The sequence below is a fragment of the Thermobia domestica genome, chromosome 12 (genome assembly GCF_964235325.1).
Source record: "Thermobia domestica chromosome 12, izTheDome1.hap1.1, whole genome shotgun sequence".
In the NCBI taxonomy this organism is placed as follows: domain Eukaryota; kingdom Metazoa; phylum Arthropoda; class Insecta; order Zygentoma; family Lepismatidae; genus Thermobia; species Thermobia domestica.
Window position 1 is genome coordinate 76587993 of NC_137465.1, and position 19769 is coordinate 76607761.

Here is a 19769-nt window from a genome sequence, read left to right on the forward strand (position 1 = left end):
ATAAACCGGACCCTTCATTTCTGTTTTTATTATAAACTTCCACGGAATAAAGTATCAATGAAAAACTTATTTCATTTTTCGTTCTTTCGTTTGATTTTTTACTCGTTTAAAATACATCATTAGCTGATGAGGGGGGCCATGGCCCCCTTGCCCCCCCCTTGGGTACGGCCCTGATGTATATATGGCATCTTGTATTTCTACCAGATTGTTAGAGCATTAATTCTCTCATTTTTTGATGTGACCGATCTCGCTATCGAATCTCCAGAAGAACATAACAAATTAGAATAAAAAAAAAGTTGTATTTAGGTCTATTCCATTTTAAACAAACGAAGTACCTTGCGTAAAAGAACTTTCCATGTTAAAATATTTGATGGGTAGAGTAGTTTGTGTGGAATTTGATTGTTATTGCATGTATCTAATGCATGCTGAATGGGTAGCTGGGAAAGCAGCCAGGATATTCATTCTGACGGTTGCAAGAGAGCCCCACGGCTTCAACTCGCCAAGGGCTCCATAAGAACAAATTCGCCTGTGTCACCTTCTACACATCAGTGGTTATGCCCATAGTATATTCTATAATAATAATTGACTGAATGTGCTTTTCAAGTTTCTAGCTCATTTTCTTGGAAAGAGAATGCCTAAGACTCTCTTAGTGTTGCAACGAGACGAGACAGGACTCTTTGAAGCGAGGCACGATACAATACGAAATGCTTCGTGAAATGTTTCGTCTCGTGTTCGAAAAACACAAACATAGTTTCTGAATTTGCTTAAGAGTTTATTAATTCGGAATAAATTATTTGCCTTCGAAATGTGTACCATCTTTTATTATTTCAAATTATTCAAATAATTCAATGTTTCAAATCCTACAAAGAACAGGGATTACCTAAAGCACTTTTTAAAAATGATTCTTACAAACAGTTTCACTTCCACTTTTGAATAGATTCAAGTTTAATTATTTTGTGATATTGCTCCAGATTCAAATACAATGTAAAGCATTCATTGAGATCAATGTTTCAGAATATTTTATTCAGGGGCTGGTGGAGATATCTACGTATAAAAATCGTTTTATAGAAGTACAAGTAGAAGTGGCAATTTTATCAGTAAATAACTATTGTTTCATGGTCTTTCTCGTTCCGAACCAAGACAGAAACGTGTCAGCCTTTCTCGATATTTAATTTTGAAAAGATGCTGATTTGACAATAAAATTTATCTTTTTTATTGTTTTATGATGTTATTCGAAGCTAAACCATTTTTTAAATGCGAAAGTTACATAGGTCTTCTTATTTGTTGAAGTTGCGCCAGTGGTTCTGAAAAAAAGGGTATCAGAATAAATGGGGAAATCTTGCCTTTCAACTGTACTGACGGTATTGACAAATGTTCCTATCAAAGTAATTACTGGTTCAGTCGAAACTAAACAGTTGGTTAAAAGTTGTAATTTTAACCACTTGGTATAACAGCTCTTGGGTGGGCCTCAGCCTTTTTGGTGTTGTCACGAGACAGGACAGAACCATTCGATACGAGACGAGACGGGCACATCTTTTCTAGACGAGACGACAGCCAGAAGTCTCGTCTCGTCTCGTGGCAACACCAGACTCTCTAGATATACCAGTAAAAGGAATGACAACGTTCCTCACGGAGCACGTGTTAGCTCAGCCTCTTTCTTTCACTGATGTTTGTTTATATAGTAGATGAATTTGCTTACATAGTAGATGAATATATAGAGAGTAACAAAAGGATGAGATATGCAGATTCTTCTGAAACCACATTAAAATTGTAGCAGTATTTGGAGCTTGTTATAAATGGATTTACCGGAGAACTAAAATAATTCTGGGAACTGATCATACAGTATTGATATAAAAAATATGGAAACAAGTAAAGACAAAAAACTGAAATCGTGAATTTGTTTCCAAATACAGAAATATCGAAGGAATATCTGTTTGGCCGACTTTAATTGTAAAGGAATTTTGAATAAATTTGCATTCCCTGAATTCTTATACATAAAAAAATAGAAATCTTTTAGCGTACGAATGAGAGGCTTTAGGAAATTAGGCCAAGATAATTAAAATGATACTGTCCTTTACAAAATTTAAGGGAAAGACCATGATCGAAAAAGCATCAGTCAAACTATAAAGGTCAATGGTAGCTTTTGTAATTTCTTACGACCATTATATGCACCTTATTGCGAAAAAAATATTCGTATTATAAAACCGATATCGTCCAATAAACGTCAAATTTAACAGATCTTGAGAGATGAAATGACAAAAATTGTCATTGCCTCTGTCGCATAATATATTCTAGCTTTGGAACCCATGTCATTATATGACTTTCACAATAAGTGACAAGTAGAATATAAATTCCAAGTTCAAAACGTAAGGAAAGAAACCGGCTGTTCGCGCTTCAAATTATGAAAAATGTACCAAAATGGTTGAAATTATGATTTTGTATTTCTTTACGAGGAAGAAGAATAAAAATAGAAATTGGAGCAATTTAATCATGTATGTATAAGTCCACCATCTTCTTCAAGTTACTAAACTAATTTCAAGTGTTTCAACCATTTTTGACACATATCTCGAAAACTTTTTGATATATTAGAGGCAAGAATACGTGGTTGATAATAAGCTTTTTAATTATGTCATAATACTTTTGAACTTTACCTTATGAGAAATGGCATATTCCAAAAATAATTCAGTAACATCCTAACCTGAGTTTTATCAAATGATTAGCGAAAGTGGTACGGTGTGTGTCATCCAGAATTTAATTCCCGGTGTGGCACTCAAATATTGCTGTTGACCAAACATCGAGAGAAAAGTTGGGAAACTAAAAGATAGCGGACTTCAATCTAGACAACCGGCGACGTTGGGTGTAGTTGTGCTGACCACTAACATAAACCCGCTGCAGACTCAGATCACAAGGGACTGTTGCGCCAGGAGTTTAGCATAAGTAAGGACGAATGGGCCTCCCTCAAAAATGTTAAACGGACCCCCTCTTTCCTCATTCATGAATCACGTAAAATTTACAGAGAACAGTTTTGACTTTCTATGTTCTATCTAGTGAGTCACAACTTGCTCATATGCAAAAAAATGCACATTATTATTATTATTATTATTATTATTATTATTATTATTATTATATTGTGCTATAGTTTTCGTCTTTTCTGCTGTACCAACCTCGAGAGTCTACGACATCCGACATTTTTAATGAGATGTGGTCTCCCCAATTTTTGTTGTTTTTTCGATGCTGGTTTCACTATCCTTTTCCCACCTTTGAAATAGATAAGCACGGCAGATCGCGAAAACTCGACAAGTCGCACTGTTTCCGAAATGAAGCTCCCAACCATTTAGTAACCCTGATATATCATCGTCCTTTCCCATTCAAGGCACAAGCACCACACTGACTAATCGAGTGAGATTCTTGTCACGTCTGGCGCGCGGTTGTGTTATGCCTGGTAGCTCTTATCTCAGCCCGATAATTTCGTTAAAAAAGTAGCGAGTAGTCATAATGTTTTTTCTGGTCAGTATAAGTTGTGTTGGCATTTAATTTACTAAATAATCGCTCAGGTGTTACCGTCTTCACAGATAAAAATGAGATATAGTTGGAACATCACATAATTTTTAACATCCTAACATTATAAAGTTTAACTTCGAAACTGAAATGGGCCTCTTTCTGTTCTGGGCCTCTCAATGTTGTGGGCCCTGCAGGCCCTTTAGTTGCGCCACAGCATTCTATCTACTCAGAAGGATAGCTACAAATAGAAAAGTCAAAATTCATTCTGTCCATTTTTCATGCATCATACACTTCAGAAAAAAATCATATAATACTAATATGTAAGAAAATATTAGTATTGTTTGTTTGTTTTCTGTATACAAAGAGCCATTTAGGTTTTTTATCTCATATTCTGGTAATAATCGAAACATAAAGAGCTTCATGTGATAAACGGACGAAAGAAAATTTGCCAAGGTGATGCGAATGACGTTCTCTGCAACCTAATTCCCGTTTTTCGTACAAAAACTCTATTCCTACCTGCAAAAAGAAAAGATTTATATTATGTTACCCGTCAATGGTTCAGATTTTGCCCTGCGGCTCAACAACACGGCTTGTAAAAATAGACTTTGACTGACTGCAGATGCACGAAAAAGAAACTGTTGGATTCCTCTCCCCGCCCACTTCAAGTGTGGATATCCTGGACACATTCAAACTGAGTGCAACGATCTTTTAGTTCTTCCCAGTAGAGGTGCCAGCAGTGATTGCTAAATGAAGAAGTGAGCATCTGGTGGCGAAAGGGCGAAGTGCTCGGAGAAGGGGGAGGGAACAGTAACCTTAAGGTAAAAAATACCAAACATCTATTGTTAAAATTCAAAGGTAAAGCGTTAGTCTTTAACCAATTAACAATGATGATAATAATATTATCTTGTAATTTAGCACAATCACTAGTATCCTTTATAGCACGATAATAATAATACAGTAAAACCTGTCTTTAACGGACCCTTTATTGAACGGAAAACTGTCTTAAACGGAAATATTTCACGGTCCCATGAATTTTGGAGAACAAAACGTGTAAAAGTTTCTTCATTAAGCGGAAACTGTGTTACGCGGACAACGGAAAGAAAAATAAACATTTAACGGAAAATTCTGAGTTCCGGACTACAGCGTTTAGACATTCTGTGAGACATATACATTATGCTGTCTGCGATAAAATGTTCGTTCTTTTGTTAAATATTTCTGGACAGTGTTGACCTTTCCCAACCACTACTCATATTCACCCCCACAAATTGTCCTTAATCCCTGCAACTTAATCAAGAATCATACGGAATGTCGGAAAGAAGAAAACGAGATAGATAGAAGAAGAGTAATATGATACCGAGTTCGAAGAAGAGTGTAGAATAAATACATATCAAGATGCTCTCAGAAGTTTAAAGGAACTGCAAAAATTTGCCTTACGGAAAAATGATTCTGATTCACTTAGTATAATTTCTCAGGCTAAAGTGTATGCGGAAAGTCAAGCAGCCAAGCAGCAATATACACAGAAAACCCTGCTTGGCTATTAGAAAAATAAAGAAAACGTGTGCATAGTATATTTTGTATTCATTTTAATTTTTTGTCTATTTATTCGTAGAAGAAAGAAGTACTGTAATAGAACAATGTACGTACAGCAATATATTTTCTCAGTATGCCCCTTTATAAGCATGTATTTAAAAAAAAAGAAATGAAAGGTCTACCTCCACTAAGCGGAAACCTGACTTTAACGGAATTTTTTGCAAGTCCCGCTCGATTCCGCTAAAGACAGGTTTCACTGTAATAATAAAGAATTTTTGCCACCATAGTGGGCATGAAAAAAAATAGCCATAGGGAAATAAGATTTTGTGAATTTTTAAAGAGGACTGTGAGAGAAGGAAGCTTAACAGTTGGTGAAGGATTATTCAGTACCTAGGTCTATAGTGAACGAGCAGTGTATAGAGCTGTTAAACCACCTTGTAATCTTCCAAAACTCGAAGTACGAAAAGTCATCAGAAGGTTCGTAAGGATGTACCATTGATTTGGAAAGAGGAATTGGTGAAAGAAGGAAGATCAAATGACAAGTAAATTAAGCATATGATCTAACATGAGAATTTACAGATGAAGAAATTAAGTAAGGGAAACGATTAACTAAAGATGAAGACATTGAGAAATAAGAAATTGTATAGAAAAAAGAAATATTTAGACTTGTGACATATTAATGTTTTCTAGCTTTCTAATATGATGGCAAATGATTGTTTTGGTAAGACTTTCCCTGCTTTATTTCTAGAAGAATTACATTGTTTTATTTGGGAAGTTTTGTGTTAGCAAGTCAACTTTTGTTTTAAAGTATAGCACGGTTTTTTCGTTACCGGCTGCTTCGTAGTCTTGTCATTAAATAATAATAAAGAACTTACTTTATTACTAATGGAGTTCAATTGAAAGAACATTAAGCATTTAGAATTTTTGTTTCCTGCAGTAAAAAATACTGACAAAAGTTTCCCAAAATGAGTGATAAGATTCCGTGCGGCTGTTAAGTGGAAGAAAGTTTGGCCATATTTTAATCTTTTGTTCCTAGTATCATTATTTTACGCTAATATTTAACAAAAATATCGAAGTATGTTGTCATTAATCTTTACTTCTATCGAAATCTCCAACAGAACCCTAGTTATTTATACACGTTTTCCATGTGACTGTACGTTGAAGTCAGATTTAAAACTCAATGAGGAATTCCTTTGAGTATACCTTGTACAGAATTACTTCAATAATTAACATAAGTATTCTAATAAAAGAAAAATAATACAATAAAACATTGTTATGGAGAGTGTGTCAAGGATTTCTCAGGATCCAGATCCACGAAGTAGTGTTTCAATAGAAATTTGATAGGTAATTGTTCTTTTCTGTTGGTGCTGAAAATGCTTCTATGAAAGAGAGAAAAAAGTACTAGAATATCTGAATCAAAATAATACAGAAGTAGTCAAGGAAAGACATCATAAAGTTAAATACACAGAAAAAAATAATGCTAGCATTCATTATGCTTGCACTTATTATTATTATTATTATTATTATTATTATTATTATTATTATTATTATTGACAAATGACTAACAACAAACAATATTACAATTTGGAAAGTGGAACATTTAATACAGAAGTTATTAAATAAAGTAATTGTTGCTTTCAAGACCTTTCATGTAATGCAGAGATTTGAATACCCCACAATTACGTCATGCGTCTCGCATCCAAAGTGCTCTTTATATATATAAACTAGTAACACATTATTAACTATTTAATACTGTCAACTTACTTTCTATATTTTTGATGTTCTTCATTGTCTAAGGAATTTACTAAAATTTAAGGTGGTAGGAAGCATAGAGAGAATACGTAAGAATGGGTGATTGTTCATGTAAGGCGCTCATGGGACTTCTCGACTTGTAAATTTATTAAAACTTCGAAGCATAAATAACTTCTTGCTATACAAATTTTGAAAATTACTTTTTATGATAGGGATACTGACATTACTATAGAAAAGTTAGTTAAGTGCTCGAAAGATTAGTTGTGATTCATAAGGGTATTAAGTGAAAATAATCCCATTGTAATGAATCTAGTATAACGGATTCCTGCATCGTATGTTTCCTCTGACAACTGTAAACATTAGTGCGAGCAAATTGTTAACTTTTGTTCAAATTTCGAAAAAGAAACTTTAAATGAATCAAAGGTAAAGATACGGGAACGCATGTGTATGAAAATATAGTAAATGTGTGTGTGCAGATCTTTTGTTTACCTATAAACTGTATTGTTTGGAAATGTAAATTAACTTCTGAAACATTGTCCTTTCGTTGTTATTGTAAGTGACAAAGTTACTTAACTCATTTATTTCCATCTGTTTACATTTTATATAAGTAAAATTATTAAAGATTTCTTTGTTAGTCGATTAGTGTAGGATTGGATTTTGGATTGGATTTCTTGTATGATTGGATTTTCTTCCTTTATTAAAGGATCAAATGTCATCTGTTTTCAGAACGAAGACATGGATACAGAACATCTAGCAACATTGGAACGCTTACGACAAAACCAAAGGCAGGATTATCTTAAAGGGTCAGTATCGGGATCTGTCCAGGCAACAGACAGGCTTATGAAGGAACTAAGGGATATTTACAGATCTGATAGCTTCAAGAAAGGTATCAATTATTTTTAATTATAATATAAAATACTAAGTTGTTTGTTTTGCTCACTTAATTTTAATGTATATTATTCAAGGGTGTAACAGTCAAATATATACGAGGGGTATTTAATAATTATTTTTCCTGATAACAGAATTTTATTTTCTGCAGTCACTCGTTATAGAAATTGATTTAGTCCACGCATGTTCTAGAACTGTTATACCGTATTTGACAATTTTTAAACTTCCCGCGAGTATGCTGTCACGGAAGATCTCGGAACTAGGGAGGACATACACACTGTTCCATAAAGGATGGCTGCATTCTTTATTGGTGTTTTGAGGCAAAACTTTTCAAACCCCAACTTCGGGCCTTCGGAAAACAGTGAATCAAAGCTGCTGGTTCCAAGCCAACCTTAGCAATCGGGAAAAACTGTGCAGATGTATTTTCTTCCCTCTTTTAAATACAATAAGACATGTTGGAGTGGTATTGAAAGTGGGAAAAAGTAACATTGATTGAAATAATTAATGATACAATATTTCGAAACTATGTATTAACATGTTTTGTCATTTTGATTTCCATACATTTCCATATGTAATAGATGAATGAAAGAAAAGAGATCGAACATAAATCTCGCATGCGTAGTAAAGTAAAAGACAAAGGAGAACAAAAAACCGTTCATACCCGTTTGCATTGGGTATGAATGTCATTGTCGTGTAAATCCAGTTATATTTCATTAGAAGGAGCTCGCGTAGAATGGTCATGTTAGCTCTGTGGTAAACCATTGGAGTTCAAATCGTAAAGTCATGAGTTCGATTTCCATTTGGGTCAGTTTCTTTCTTTGTATGAAATTCTATTTTCCGCAATGCATGAAAAATTAAGTAAAATAATTACAATACAAAAGTTGTATATATATTCATATAATCACTTCAGAACTTAATAATTATGTTTAAAATATAACATCTGAGATATGGTAGGTGTTCACAAACCGTCGGTGTAATAAATATGTGAACGTTAAATACAAATTAAGAAAATTGTGTAATAGCAATAAATAAGTTACGTTGTATATTAATTTGCAGCTTTTTTCATACAGAGGTTACTTCTCAATATTCTCATTACGGCATATATAGATCTTATTTGTATCTATATGTAGTATAAAAGTGGATCTTGAATTTTAACCATATTGCTTAGTTTGGAAAAGAGTACTCTCAGATTAGCTATGGGAGTGGGATACATATAAAAATGCTAGAAAACGATAGATATTAGTGTCGAATCCATAGTTTCGGGATCCTTAGGTTAATAGTGTCACTTTCAATTCCTCTTAACTCCAATTAAGCTCCCATTAGCACCCAGGGTAATTAGTAGGGACGTAAAAATATGGAAATCGACCAATATTAATGTCGAATCGTAAGTTTTCAGCGTTGGTAAGTTCATTGATAGCAGTTGTGATGCCATTTAAAACCAAAATTCAGCCTCAACGGTGTCAATACCCCCTTAGCCCTCCTTGGAGGAGTGGGAGGGGCTGACATCAAGATGATAAAGAAAAGACCGATATTAGTATAGAATCCAAAGTTTTGGGAGTCGTTTAAATAAAGAGTGGCACTCCAGATGCCACATAAGTTAAGCCCCCATTAACATCCTGAAGCGGTAAATTATGACATGTAAAAATAATTGAAAATGACCAATGTTAGTGTCGAATTCATAGTTTTCGGGGTCCCCAAGTTCATTGGGAGCAGTTCTTATGATCTTTAACTTCCAGTATGGGTAAGATCCTCTAGCACATCTACTACGGAGAGTCGAAGGAAGTAACATAAACAGTGATTCGAAACGACTGATATTAGAGTCCATAGTTTCGGGATCACCGAGATAAATAGCAAAACCTCTGGTACTATGTATGACCAGGTTCAACACATTAGTCCCCCTGTATTGGGAGGAATAGTGATATGGAAAAGTATTAAAAACGACTGACATTAGTATCGAATCCATAGTTTTCGATATCCCTAAGTTGATTGTCGACACTTCCTATACTATTTAAGTCTCTACGTTTAACTCCCATTAGTACCCTGGGTTGGTGGGAAGGGGTTGACATGTAAAAGGAATAAAAAACGACGATATTAGTATGGGGTGAAAAGAGATGAAAAATAAAATGTCTCAAATGACTGAAATTGGTGTTGAATTTATAATGTGCGTTCGTCAAGTTCTTAGATTACAATTGCAGTGACATTTAATGCCACTTTTAGGCATGAAGGAGTATGTCAACTGGATTTTGAATTTACAGGCATAACATCGAAGGCGTTGCTCGCACAGGTCAAATGTTTTAATGTATGTGTATAAATGTATATTCCAGCGTAAGTCTCGAATGTCTGAGTAACTTTTACCGAACGTGATAGACATATTACTTTCAATGTAAGAAAAAAATATTGAGGTAGTAAGATACTCCAAGGGATGGAAGTTGGGAGGAGTAACATGTAAAAATTAGTGGTGGGCACAAAAACCGGTTTTTCGGCTTTCGTTTTATAGGGAAACCGAAACCTGTTTTTGAAATTTTTCAAAACATCGGTTTTCACCAAAACCAGTTCCGGTATTGATTCTATTTCTGACCAGAATAGTGTTCCGTTGTTCTCCGGAAATCGATTCCGTTTCCACAGAATTTTTTTTTTTTTGTTTGTTTCGAAAGTTTTCACCGAAACTAGTTTCGGTGAAAATCGAACCAGTGTTTGGAGAAAACCGAAACTGGTTTCGGTGAAAAACCGAACAGGTGTTTGGAGAAAACCGAAACCGGTTTCGGTGAAAAACCGAACCAGTTTTGGAGAAAACCCGTTTTTTTTTATAAACATCGGTTTTGCCCATCCCTAATAAAAATAATGTAAAGCAATTGATCTTAGTTTGTTATCGATAGTTTTCTGGGACCTTGAGATAAATGATGCTCGCAATTGCGATTAAGTCCAAATACATCCCTATCTTTAGAGGATGAGGGGCTGGGAGAACTAAAAAATAAAATTTCAAAATTTACTGAAATATTTATCGAGTATATAGTTTTCGGGGTTGGGAAATCGTTTCTAATTTTAACTTTAGAAGGTAGTTTGTACCCACTTCAAAATGCGCTTTTTAATCATATTAATTTCTCTCTGTGAGAAGAAATGATGAGCTGAGCTACTATATGTATCAAGCCAACTTTCGCACCCGAGAAAAATTGTACTAAAGAGAGAGGCCCCGAAGGTATCAGTCGGCGATTTTGCTCAAATTTTGCACATAGATAATATCCCATCAGAAAGTAATAAATCGAACGATTCACGGTGCCATCTACTAGAACTCGAGATATAGGGGTTTGTCTAATTGGCCAAATCAATCGCTGGTGGTATAATTTTGAAAACTGAAGTGGGGTCACAATAGATCGTCGCTGTGAGGCCGTCAGTTATTGGCGAGAGGTCGTTAGTTGCCCATCGGTGACCGATGCTTATGGCTGAAGGGGGGGGGGGGCTGTACCTGATAAATAAGACAGTAAAGAAGCATGGTATCCGTGAAGTCCGTTTGTATTCCTGAAAGTCTGAAACGGTGAAACAGATGTCAAAACCGGAAAACATGTATTTCATCATTTCAAAGGTCCCCGTATCGAGGTAAAAACATTTACCAAGGTAAAACAAAAGTGCCCCATTGTAGGCTTATTATATCACTAATGTTAAGTTCTACGTTCTACGGTTGTGTCCTTTAGGCTCAAGGACAGAGTAATTATGAATTATGAAATTAATGGTAGAATATAAAAATGGAAGAAATGATGGGGCATCAGTCATGCCGGGGCTTGTCTTTACTTAGCCAAGTGCTTGAAAAAAGGTAAATGCGAAACCAAGTATCTGGGATGGGCGCGAACCATCAACCTTATGATTACTAGGCGCGTGTTCTTCCGACTGCTACGAAGGCGATGAATAAAGCCTCCTCGTAGACGGATAAATTATTGTCTTGATTTGGTCAATTAGACAAACCCCTATATCTCGAGTTCTATTAGGTGGTTCCATGAACTGTTTAAGATTTATTCTTTCTGGTGGGATACTATCCATGTGTAGAATTTAGCAAAATCGCCGACACCTTCGGCGCCTCTCCTCTTTAGTACAATTTTAACGTATCTTATTTCATTTAAAAAACGAAACACACATCTACACAATTTTTCCTCGATTACGAAAGTTTGGCTTGATACATATACTAGCCGAGATGGTCATTTCTCCTCACGGTAAGAAATTGTTATGATTAAAAAGCCCGTCTTGAAGTGGGTACAAACTACCTTCTAGAGTTAAAATTACAAACGCTTTCCCGACCCCGAAAACTATGTATTCGTCAAATATTTCAATAGTTTTTGACATTCTGTTTTTCAGTTCTCCCAGCCCGTCATCCTCTAAAGATGGGAATGAATTACACATCATTGCGAGCATCACTATTTATCTCAACGACCCTGAAAACTATGGATAACACACTAAGATCAGTCGTTTCACAATATTTTTACATGTCATTCCTCCCAACTTCCATCTCTTGGGGTATCTTACTACCTCAATATTTTTTTCTTAGATTGAAAGAAATACGTCTACCACGTTTGGTAAAAGTTACCCAGACATTCCAGAGTTACGCTGGAATATACATTTATACACATACATTAAAATATTTGAGCTCTGCGAGCAACGCCTATAAATTCAAAATCCAGTTGACATACTCGTTCATGCCTAAACGTGGCATTTAATGTCACTGCAATTGTAATCTAATAACTTGAGGAACGCAAATTATGAATTCGACACTTATCTCAGTCATTTGAGACATTTTATTTTTCATCTCTTTTCACCCCATACTAATATCGTCTAGGGTGTCTATTGGTCACGAAAGTCATGAAAAAGTCACGAAATCAGAAAACGGTAATGAAAATCAAGAAAAAATCACGAAATTTAGCTTTTGGGTCACGATTTTTTTTTTCTCTGTACAAATAAATATAAATATGGACTGGAAAATTTTGTTCTCTAGAACGTTAAAATTCACCACCAAAAATGTGTATGGTCGGCTTTAGATGCCACCAAATCGCAAGCAAAGAACGCTCCTATCGCATGTATGAAAATACGGTGTAATTCACACCCAAATTTTCTCTTGAAAATGTGAAATTTTGTTGTTTGTAAAGAAAAGGTCACGAAAAAGCCACGAAATTTCATTTTGGAATTTTAGTAGACACCCTGTCGTCGCTTTTGATTCCTTTTATATGTTAACCCCTTCCCACCAACCCAGGGTACTATTGGGAGCTAAACGTAGAGACTTAAATGGTATAGGGAATGTCGACAATCAACTTAGGGATTTCGAAAACTATGGATTCAATACTAATATCAGTATTTTTTGATTACTTTTCTATGTCACTATTCCTCCCAATACAGCGGGACTAATGGGTTGAACTTTGACATAAATGGTACTATTGTTTTGCTATTTATCTCGATGATCCCGAAACTATGGACTCCATACTAATATCAGTCGTTTCGAATCACTGTCTATGTTACTCCCTTCGACTCTCCGTAGTAGATGTGCTAGAGGATATTACCTGTACTGTAAGTTAAAGATCATCAGAACTGCTCCTAATGAACTTGGGGACCGCGAAAACTATTAAATCGACACTAACATTGGTCATTTTCAATTATTTTTACATTTCACAATTTCATACACCCGTTCAGGGTAATAATGGGGGCTTAACTTACATGGCATGTGGGGTGCACATAGAGGAAATAAGTGCGGACTGTTAATTTTCAAGAATAATTGGAACAGTTTTATTTTATTTTCGAGTGCTTTTTAAAAATAAATATTCGCAATATTGAAATTTTTTAGCTTACATTTTTCACGCGTTCAAAAAAAAATCATTACTAGTAAAATTAACCTAATACAAAGATTTGTGTTCTTTTTCCAATTTTTTTTTCAATTTTTGTGGGAAAAACCGAAGAAAAAACTAGTAGTGGCTAACAAGGGAAGTTTAGGAGAAAACACACGCCTGCAGAGAAATTAAGCATTCCATTTAAAGGATCAATTCATGCTGATTACAACAAGCTAATGAAATTTGTGTATGGTTGAGAACTGTTCGAGAAATTCAACTTGGAAGTTTATATTGAAAAAAAAAAACAGTATATGCGCATTTTGAACGCATTAAGTACATTATTAGCAATGAATATTGTTATGGTTTTACCTGTTCTTCTCCATAACCTCAAATGCATAGCGTGTAACAGGCCCATACATAATTAAATATAATGCTTCTCTCATAAAGCATTGCGCTTATCTTACTTTTAATAATAATATTAATTGTCTTAATCCTCTTCTTCTTCTACAACCGAAGGTTTCAGCTGTAATCTAATTTTAATCTATCAAACTAAGGTTGTAGGATTTTCTCTTGAAATTTTTCTAAATTAAGTATATATAACTGGTAGGATTGATATTATTTTATTTACAGAATAAAAGGGCAAATATACATATATACATATTATCAAAATTCTGTCATCGAAGTTCTTTCAGCCCTAACTAATTAACCTTTGTATCTTTTGTTTAAAAAAATATCTTAATCGATGCTTGAATGTTTTAATGTCTGGGTGCATCCCCCAACACCACAGATTTCCAACTTTACTCTACTCGGAAACCCGCTGTCCGCCACTTCGAACAAGCTTCGACCGATGCCCTACTTCTATCAAGAAAGCCTGACTACAACTTTCCATCAGTAAAAAAAAAAATAGAGTAACCTTTCATCTATGACACCCACTTGTGAACATAGAAGGTTAACTTCCTTAAAGAGAACACCATCACTTAGGTCTTCTCTGGCCTAAAGAAAAAATATCTAATACTTCAATATATTAGCAATTTGAATCTCAGAACTCAGTTAAATCAACGCTTCTGTATAGACCATCACTCAGGCCTTCCCTACATGAATTTATTTCAACATAATATTTCTACGGCCATCACTTAGGCCCAGAGAAAATTCCTTCTCTCTGCAACTATCATCATTTAGATAGTTCCTACCAGAAGACAGAGAATTTCAAAAGGACATCACTTAGCCCTCCTGACCATCTTCTAAAAAAAATTACGACTAAGGATCTTCTTTTATATGGTCTGTGGACGCTTTACTTTCTCTTTTTTATGAGGTTTATATTTTCGCTAAATAAAAGAAAAGCTTGGGTAGGCAAAGCCTCCGAGCTTCTAGAAATTCATTCTAAAATTTTCAGCCACCAAATTTTTGAAAGCTAAAAGAAAAAAGTACGTTAGAAAAAAAAATAGCACAAACTATGAACAAAATTCTACACACAAGTTATCCTCTAAAATTATATATATATGTGTGTGTGTGTGTGTGTCTGGCCAGACCTAATAGATTATATATAGTCTTATTAATTAAATCATAAAATTAACATATAATTATGTATAAAATATACTTAATCGTTTTTACCTTATTACAACAAACCAGTAAGGGCGAAGATACGTCCTTACAATATTGACATGCGAATTAACATCTACTGGATGTAACAGAATAAAACTGTTCTCAGTAACTAACGGGTTTGTTAGCTAAAATTAGTCATTATGCTGTTCACAACATTAGATTAGAGATTAACATTGATCACTGTTGTTCTCTTCTATGAAGAAATGACGTAGGCAAAAGACTTCCTTGCACCATGAACATTTTATGTGTGCAATTGCGTTGCATCCGTCGGGGGAACAGTTCTCATAACTAACTAACTATGGCCTATGGAACCCGCAGGTTCAGTGCCGCGTTCACAAAAGCTCTCCACTGACTTCTATCCTTAGCTAATTGCATCCAGTTTCTACTTTGTATTCCTATCTCTGCGAGATCCATCTTAATATTATCCTCCCATCTGCGCCTAGGTCTTCCTAATGGTCGTTTTCCTATGGGTCTTCCAGTCAAGACTTTGAAAGCGTTTCTACTTTCTTCCATTCTAGCTACATGACCTGCCCACCTAAGCCTCCTAGACTTGACGACCCTAACAATGTTGGGTAAACCGTATAAACTATGTATTCGTTTTTTCACGAAGCTTTGCAGCTCTTGTAAACAACGCAGACGGCAGTGTGTAAATGTTGCCAACTAACAGACTAAAAAGTTTATAGAAAACCTCGAGCTAACAAATTAAGAAACAAACCGAAGAGCGGGAGATTGAAAATTAAATGACATGGACTTCTGATAGATTACCAAGATGCATTTTCTCTCTCCTGAATCTTTGAAGCAGCATATAAATATAGACAAAGAACACTAGGAAGCATGGCTGCCCGCAGCGGGGAAGGGGAAAGGGGATGTTGCCTCCCTGGGTTTTGAAAGGTTTTTGGAAGTGCATGTCAAGACATACTAATTTGCTTACTTAAATGTTATAACACTTAACATATTCATATTAAATAATATAGTATCTCGTATTATAGATTATTTACTGTAGTTAATAAGCATACGCGCGTAAATAACTGTTGTTTTACTTGATGTATTATGTGCCCTCGTTTATAAAAATATTGTGTATTCGCGACTGAGTTTGTGTGTCGGTCTTTTGTCCCCCCTTCCGTGGAATCAGTATTTTATCTCCTTGAAAAAGTCCTGCGGACGTCCATGCCTGGAAGCCGGGCTGAACAATCTCTTAAATTTTCCCTGTAACTGCAAATCATGGCTAATCGTGGTTGACGATAAATCTTCGTCCTCTGTATATCAGGGAGTTCGCATTAATGGTTCAAAATATTCAATCTATCACTATAAATTTTATTTAGCCTGCCCATAGCGTCAAGAGATAACATAGAAAATTAGAATCAGAGCTATTGGATCTTACTATGTTCTCTAGTCTTTGTTGTCCCTTACTATATTTATTAGCTTGACTAGCAGATGTACTAAAACATATGCTCTTTTACCCCCATCCATTTCAAAACTGTGTTTCGGATCCCTACGTGACTCTCAAGTAGAGGCAAGAGAACATGTGCATAATTGTTCATTAAAAAAAAAAAAAAAAAAAAAAAAAAAAAAAAAAAAAAAAAAAAAAAACCACGAAAGAATTTATTTATTGAATGGATTACAATTTTAGTATCCCTTGAAGATTTTTCAGATATTTTGTTACTCCTGAGAACGGACAATCATTCTTACGACTCTTAAATGTTCATTTAACCCTTAACGTACCAAGCCTAACTTGTCAACGTTGTTTACCAAGCTGAGGTCTTCTGGGGACCCCAAGTATTATTTTAATATCTCAACATAGTATTGCAACCCAAATTATTATTTTTTGGATGTCTAAAAGCATACCTAAGTTAAATGAGCATTGTTGACATCAAATATTATGTTTACTTGAGCAATATTCAGTTTTTCGTACAATCTTATACTTTTGTGTTCGTAAATCTGAAATACAAGTTTAACAATGGAGCTTTTACATTTTTAAGTATGTTTTTATTTTTTGTATTTTTTTTAAACGAACGCATCGTTGATCTAACTATGTAATAGATAGTATATCCCAAACGGATGCAGGACACACATAAAAATCCAGAATAAATTGATTCTTATAGTTGCAGCAGTATCACCAAATATCGCCCTCTGGGGTTCCTAGAGGACCCCGCTTGGTATGTTAAGAGTTAAACCCGATCGTTTCTTTTAATCGATATGCGAATTATAACCAGGGGTAAAAGTGGGGGAACGCGGGAGAACGCCATCCCCGACCTCGGAAAAATATGTACGACGTCCCCCAGTTCCTAAGAAATTAAAATGGGCAAGGATAGGCGGGGGGACGGCGTGACGTCGTGCCGCTTGCTACCGTACCCCTACCTTTTCAGATCCACTTTTACCCCTGATTATAACATACAGAATTAACATCAGACGTTACGCTACTTCGAATCGGTGAAATTGCTTTTATCTTTATTTCTTACTTAGCTTTAAAATAATAGGCCTACAACTTTTTATATCCAATGAAAGGCTCTCCAATTATCTTAAGTATAATGCATTTAATATATTAAATAGAAATTTAGTACAAGGGCTTAGTTTTTCTTTTGAGTAACATAATGAACATTTGCATCCCAGTTCTCTGAAACTGACTAAACAGTCTGACTACGATTCTTCACAAAAAAAAAAAAAAAAAAAAAAAAAAAAAAAAAAAAAAAAAAAAAAAAATCAGAAGTGAGCAACACTTGCAATGAGCAAAATGACCATTATTCTTCCATAAGAAAATAGTCCCCAAGAAATTCCACTTGTTCAACCTAAATAGCAATTCTTGTATTTTTAAATCACACTAAGAAGATTTTAGTTTCAATTAAAAGCACATCTCTATATGTGGATTGACATCTTACACAAAAATTTAAATTTAACAGGAAAACAGCTACACCCACACACAAATACGCAGAGCGCGCGCTATATTTGATGATGGCCATGCAGGCAGGAAGGTTACCAGTGAAGGATTACATGCACGTGCAGAAGCAGAAATATTGCGGGAAACAGACGAAGCATTTTCTCCTGCACCAATCCCTGAATACTCGTGCGCGGAGTGATACAAATTGAGTTACGCGGTTTGTTTTTGAAGAGTGCAAAGGTTTGTGAAAAAGCGAATAGTTCCTCGTTATGAAGTTTCCGCCATTCCCCATTCTCGTTCCTCTTGGGTCCGAATATTCTTCTCAGGATCCTGTTCTCAAATACTTTCAGTCTATGTTCTTCCCTCAGAGTAAGCGACCATGTTTCGCAACCATACAGAACAACAGGCATGATTATCGTTTTATATATTTTAAGCTTCAAATTCCTCGACAGAATTCGCGACGACAAGAGATTTTGAACCGAGTAGTAACACGAGTTCCCTGCTTTTAGTCGACATTTAATTTCTTCGTGAATATGATTTTCGTCTGTTAATATTGATCCTAAATATTTGAAAGTATCCACTTTATCAAAAGTATTATTTAATATTTTAACGCCTCCACAATTTGCCGTATTACGGTCCCGACGCACTTCCATGTATTTAGTTTTCTCTGCATTTACTCCTAAACCCATTTTCGTGCAAGCATTTAATAAGATCTCTGCATTTATTTCTACTGTTCTCCTATCATCCCCTATTAAATTTACATCATCAGCATATGCCATAACCTGGTGAATACCGTTCAACTGTAGGCCCTGGTTGCTATCTTTGATTTTCCTTATAGCGTATTATGCTGTTCACAAAGTTAAATAATAATGGCGACAACGCATCTCCTTGTTTCAGGCCATTTTGGACGTGAAAGCTCGTGGACAAAAATTTTCCTATCCGGACTTTACTTTGGGATTCACTTAAGCATATCTTAATTAATCCAATTAGCTTTCTCGGTATTCCAAATTCTGTAAGAACGTTGTACATGGTTTCTCTCCTAACCGAGTCGTAAGCCTTTCTAAAATCAATAAATAGTTGATGTACCGGGATATTGTATTCCCACTTTTTTTTCGAGTATTTGGCGAATGGTAAATATTTGGTCGATAGTTGATCGATTTCGTCTAAATCCGCACTGATAATCTCCAATAATTTCATCTGCGTATGAGGTCAGCCTTGCTAATAGAATATTTGAAAGGATTTTATAGGATGTTGTTAGAAGAGAAATACCTCGATAATTATTACAATCAGTTTTGTCGCCTTTCTTGTGAATTGGAACAATGATTGATTCTTTCCACTCTTGTGGCAATTCTTCCTTGTTCCAGATAAGGAGAATGAGTTTGTGTATCTTGTTCCACAATTTTTCGCCTCCAGCTAAAATTAACTCAGCCGGAATTTCATCCACACCCGGAGATTTGTGTTTCTTTAATTTCTTTATAGCGGCTTCTACTTCTATTCGATTGGGTTCTGGAATATACGGTTCTGCGGTGTGTATCTCCTTTTCTCCACGCGCATTAGTTTTTGGCTGCGTGTTCAGCAAATCGTCAAAGTAATCTTTCCACCTATTTAAGAGGCTATCCGTATCAGTGAGAACTGTTCCGTCAGATTTCTTTAATATATAAGCACGAGGTTCATAGCCTTTCTTAAATTCGCTTATCCCCTTATACATGTCCCGAATATTTTTATTTTTACTATTATCTTCAAGTTCCTTAATTTTAGCTTTCAAAAAATCGCGTTTCTTTGTTCTAAAAGTTTTGGAAGTTTCCCGCCTGATATCTGCG

The 19769-nt window shown here is 35.2% G+C and overlaps 1 protein-coding gene across 1 annotated transcript in view; it reads left to right on the plus strand.

The window, feature by feature from the left end:
- LOC145666519 (ubiquitin-conjugating enzyme E2 Q2) overlaps window positions 1-19769 on the plus strand; it is a 361803-nt gene that overhangs the window by 166434 nt on the left and 175600 nt on the right. Inside the window, exon 4 of the mRNA XM_081733809.1 lies at window positions 7510-7669. Within this exon, the coding sequence (XP_081589935.1) occupies window positions 7510-7669 (160 nt within the window). The remainder of the gene's footprint in view (window positions 1-7509; window positions 7670-19769) is intronic.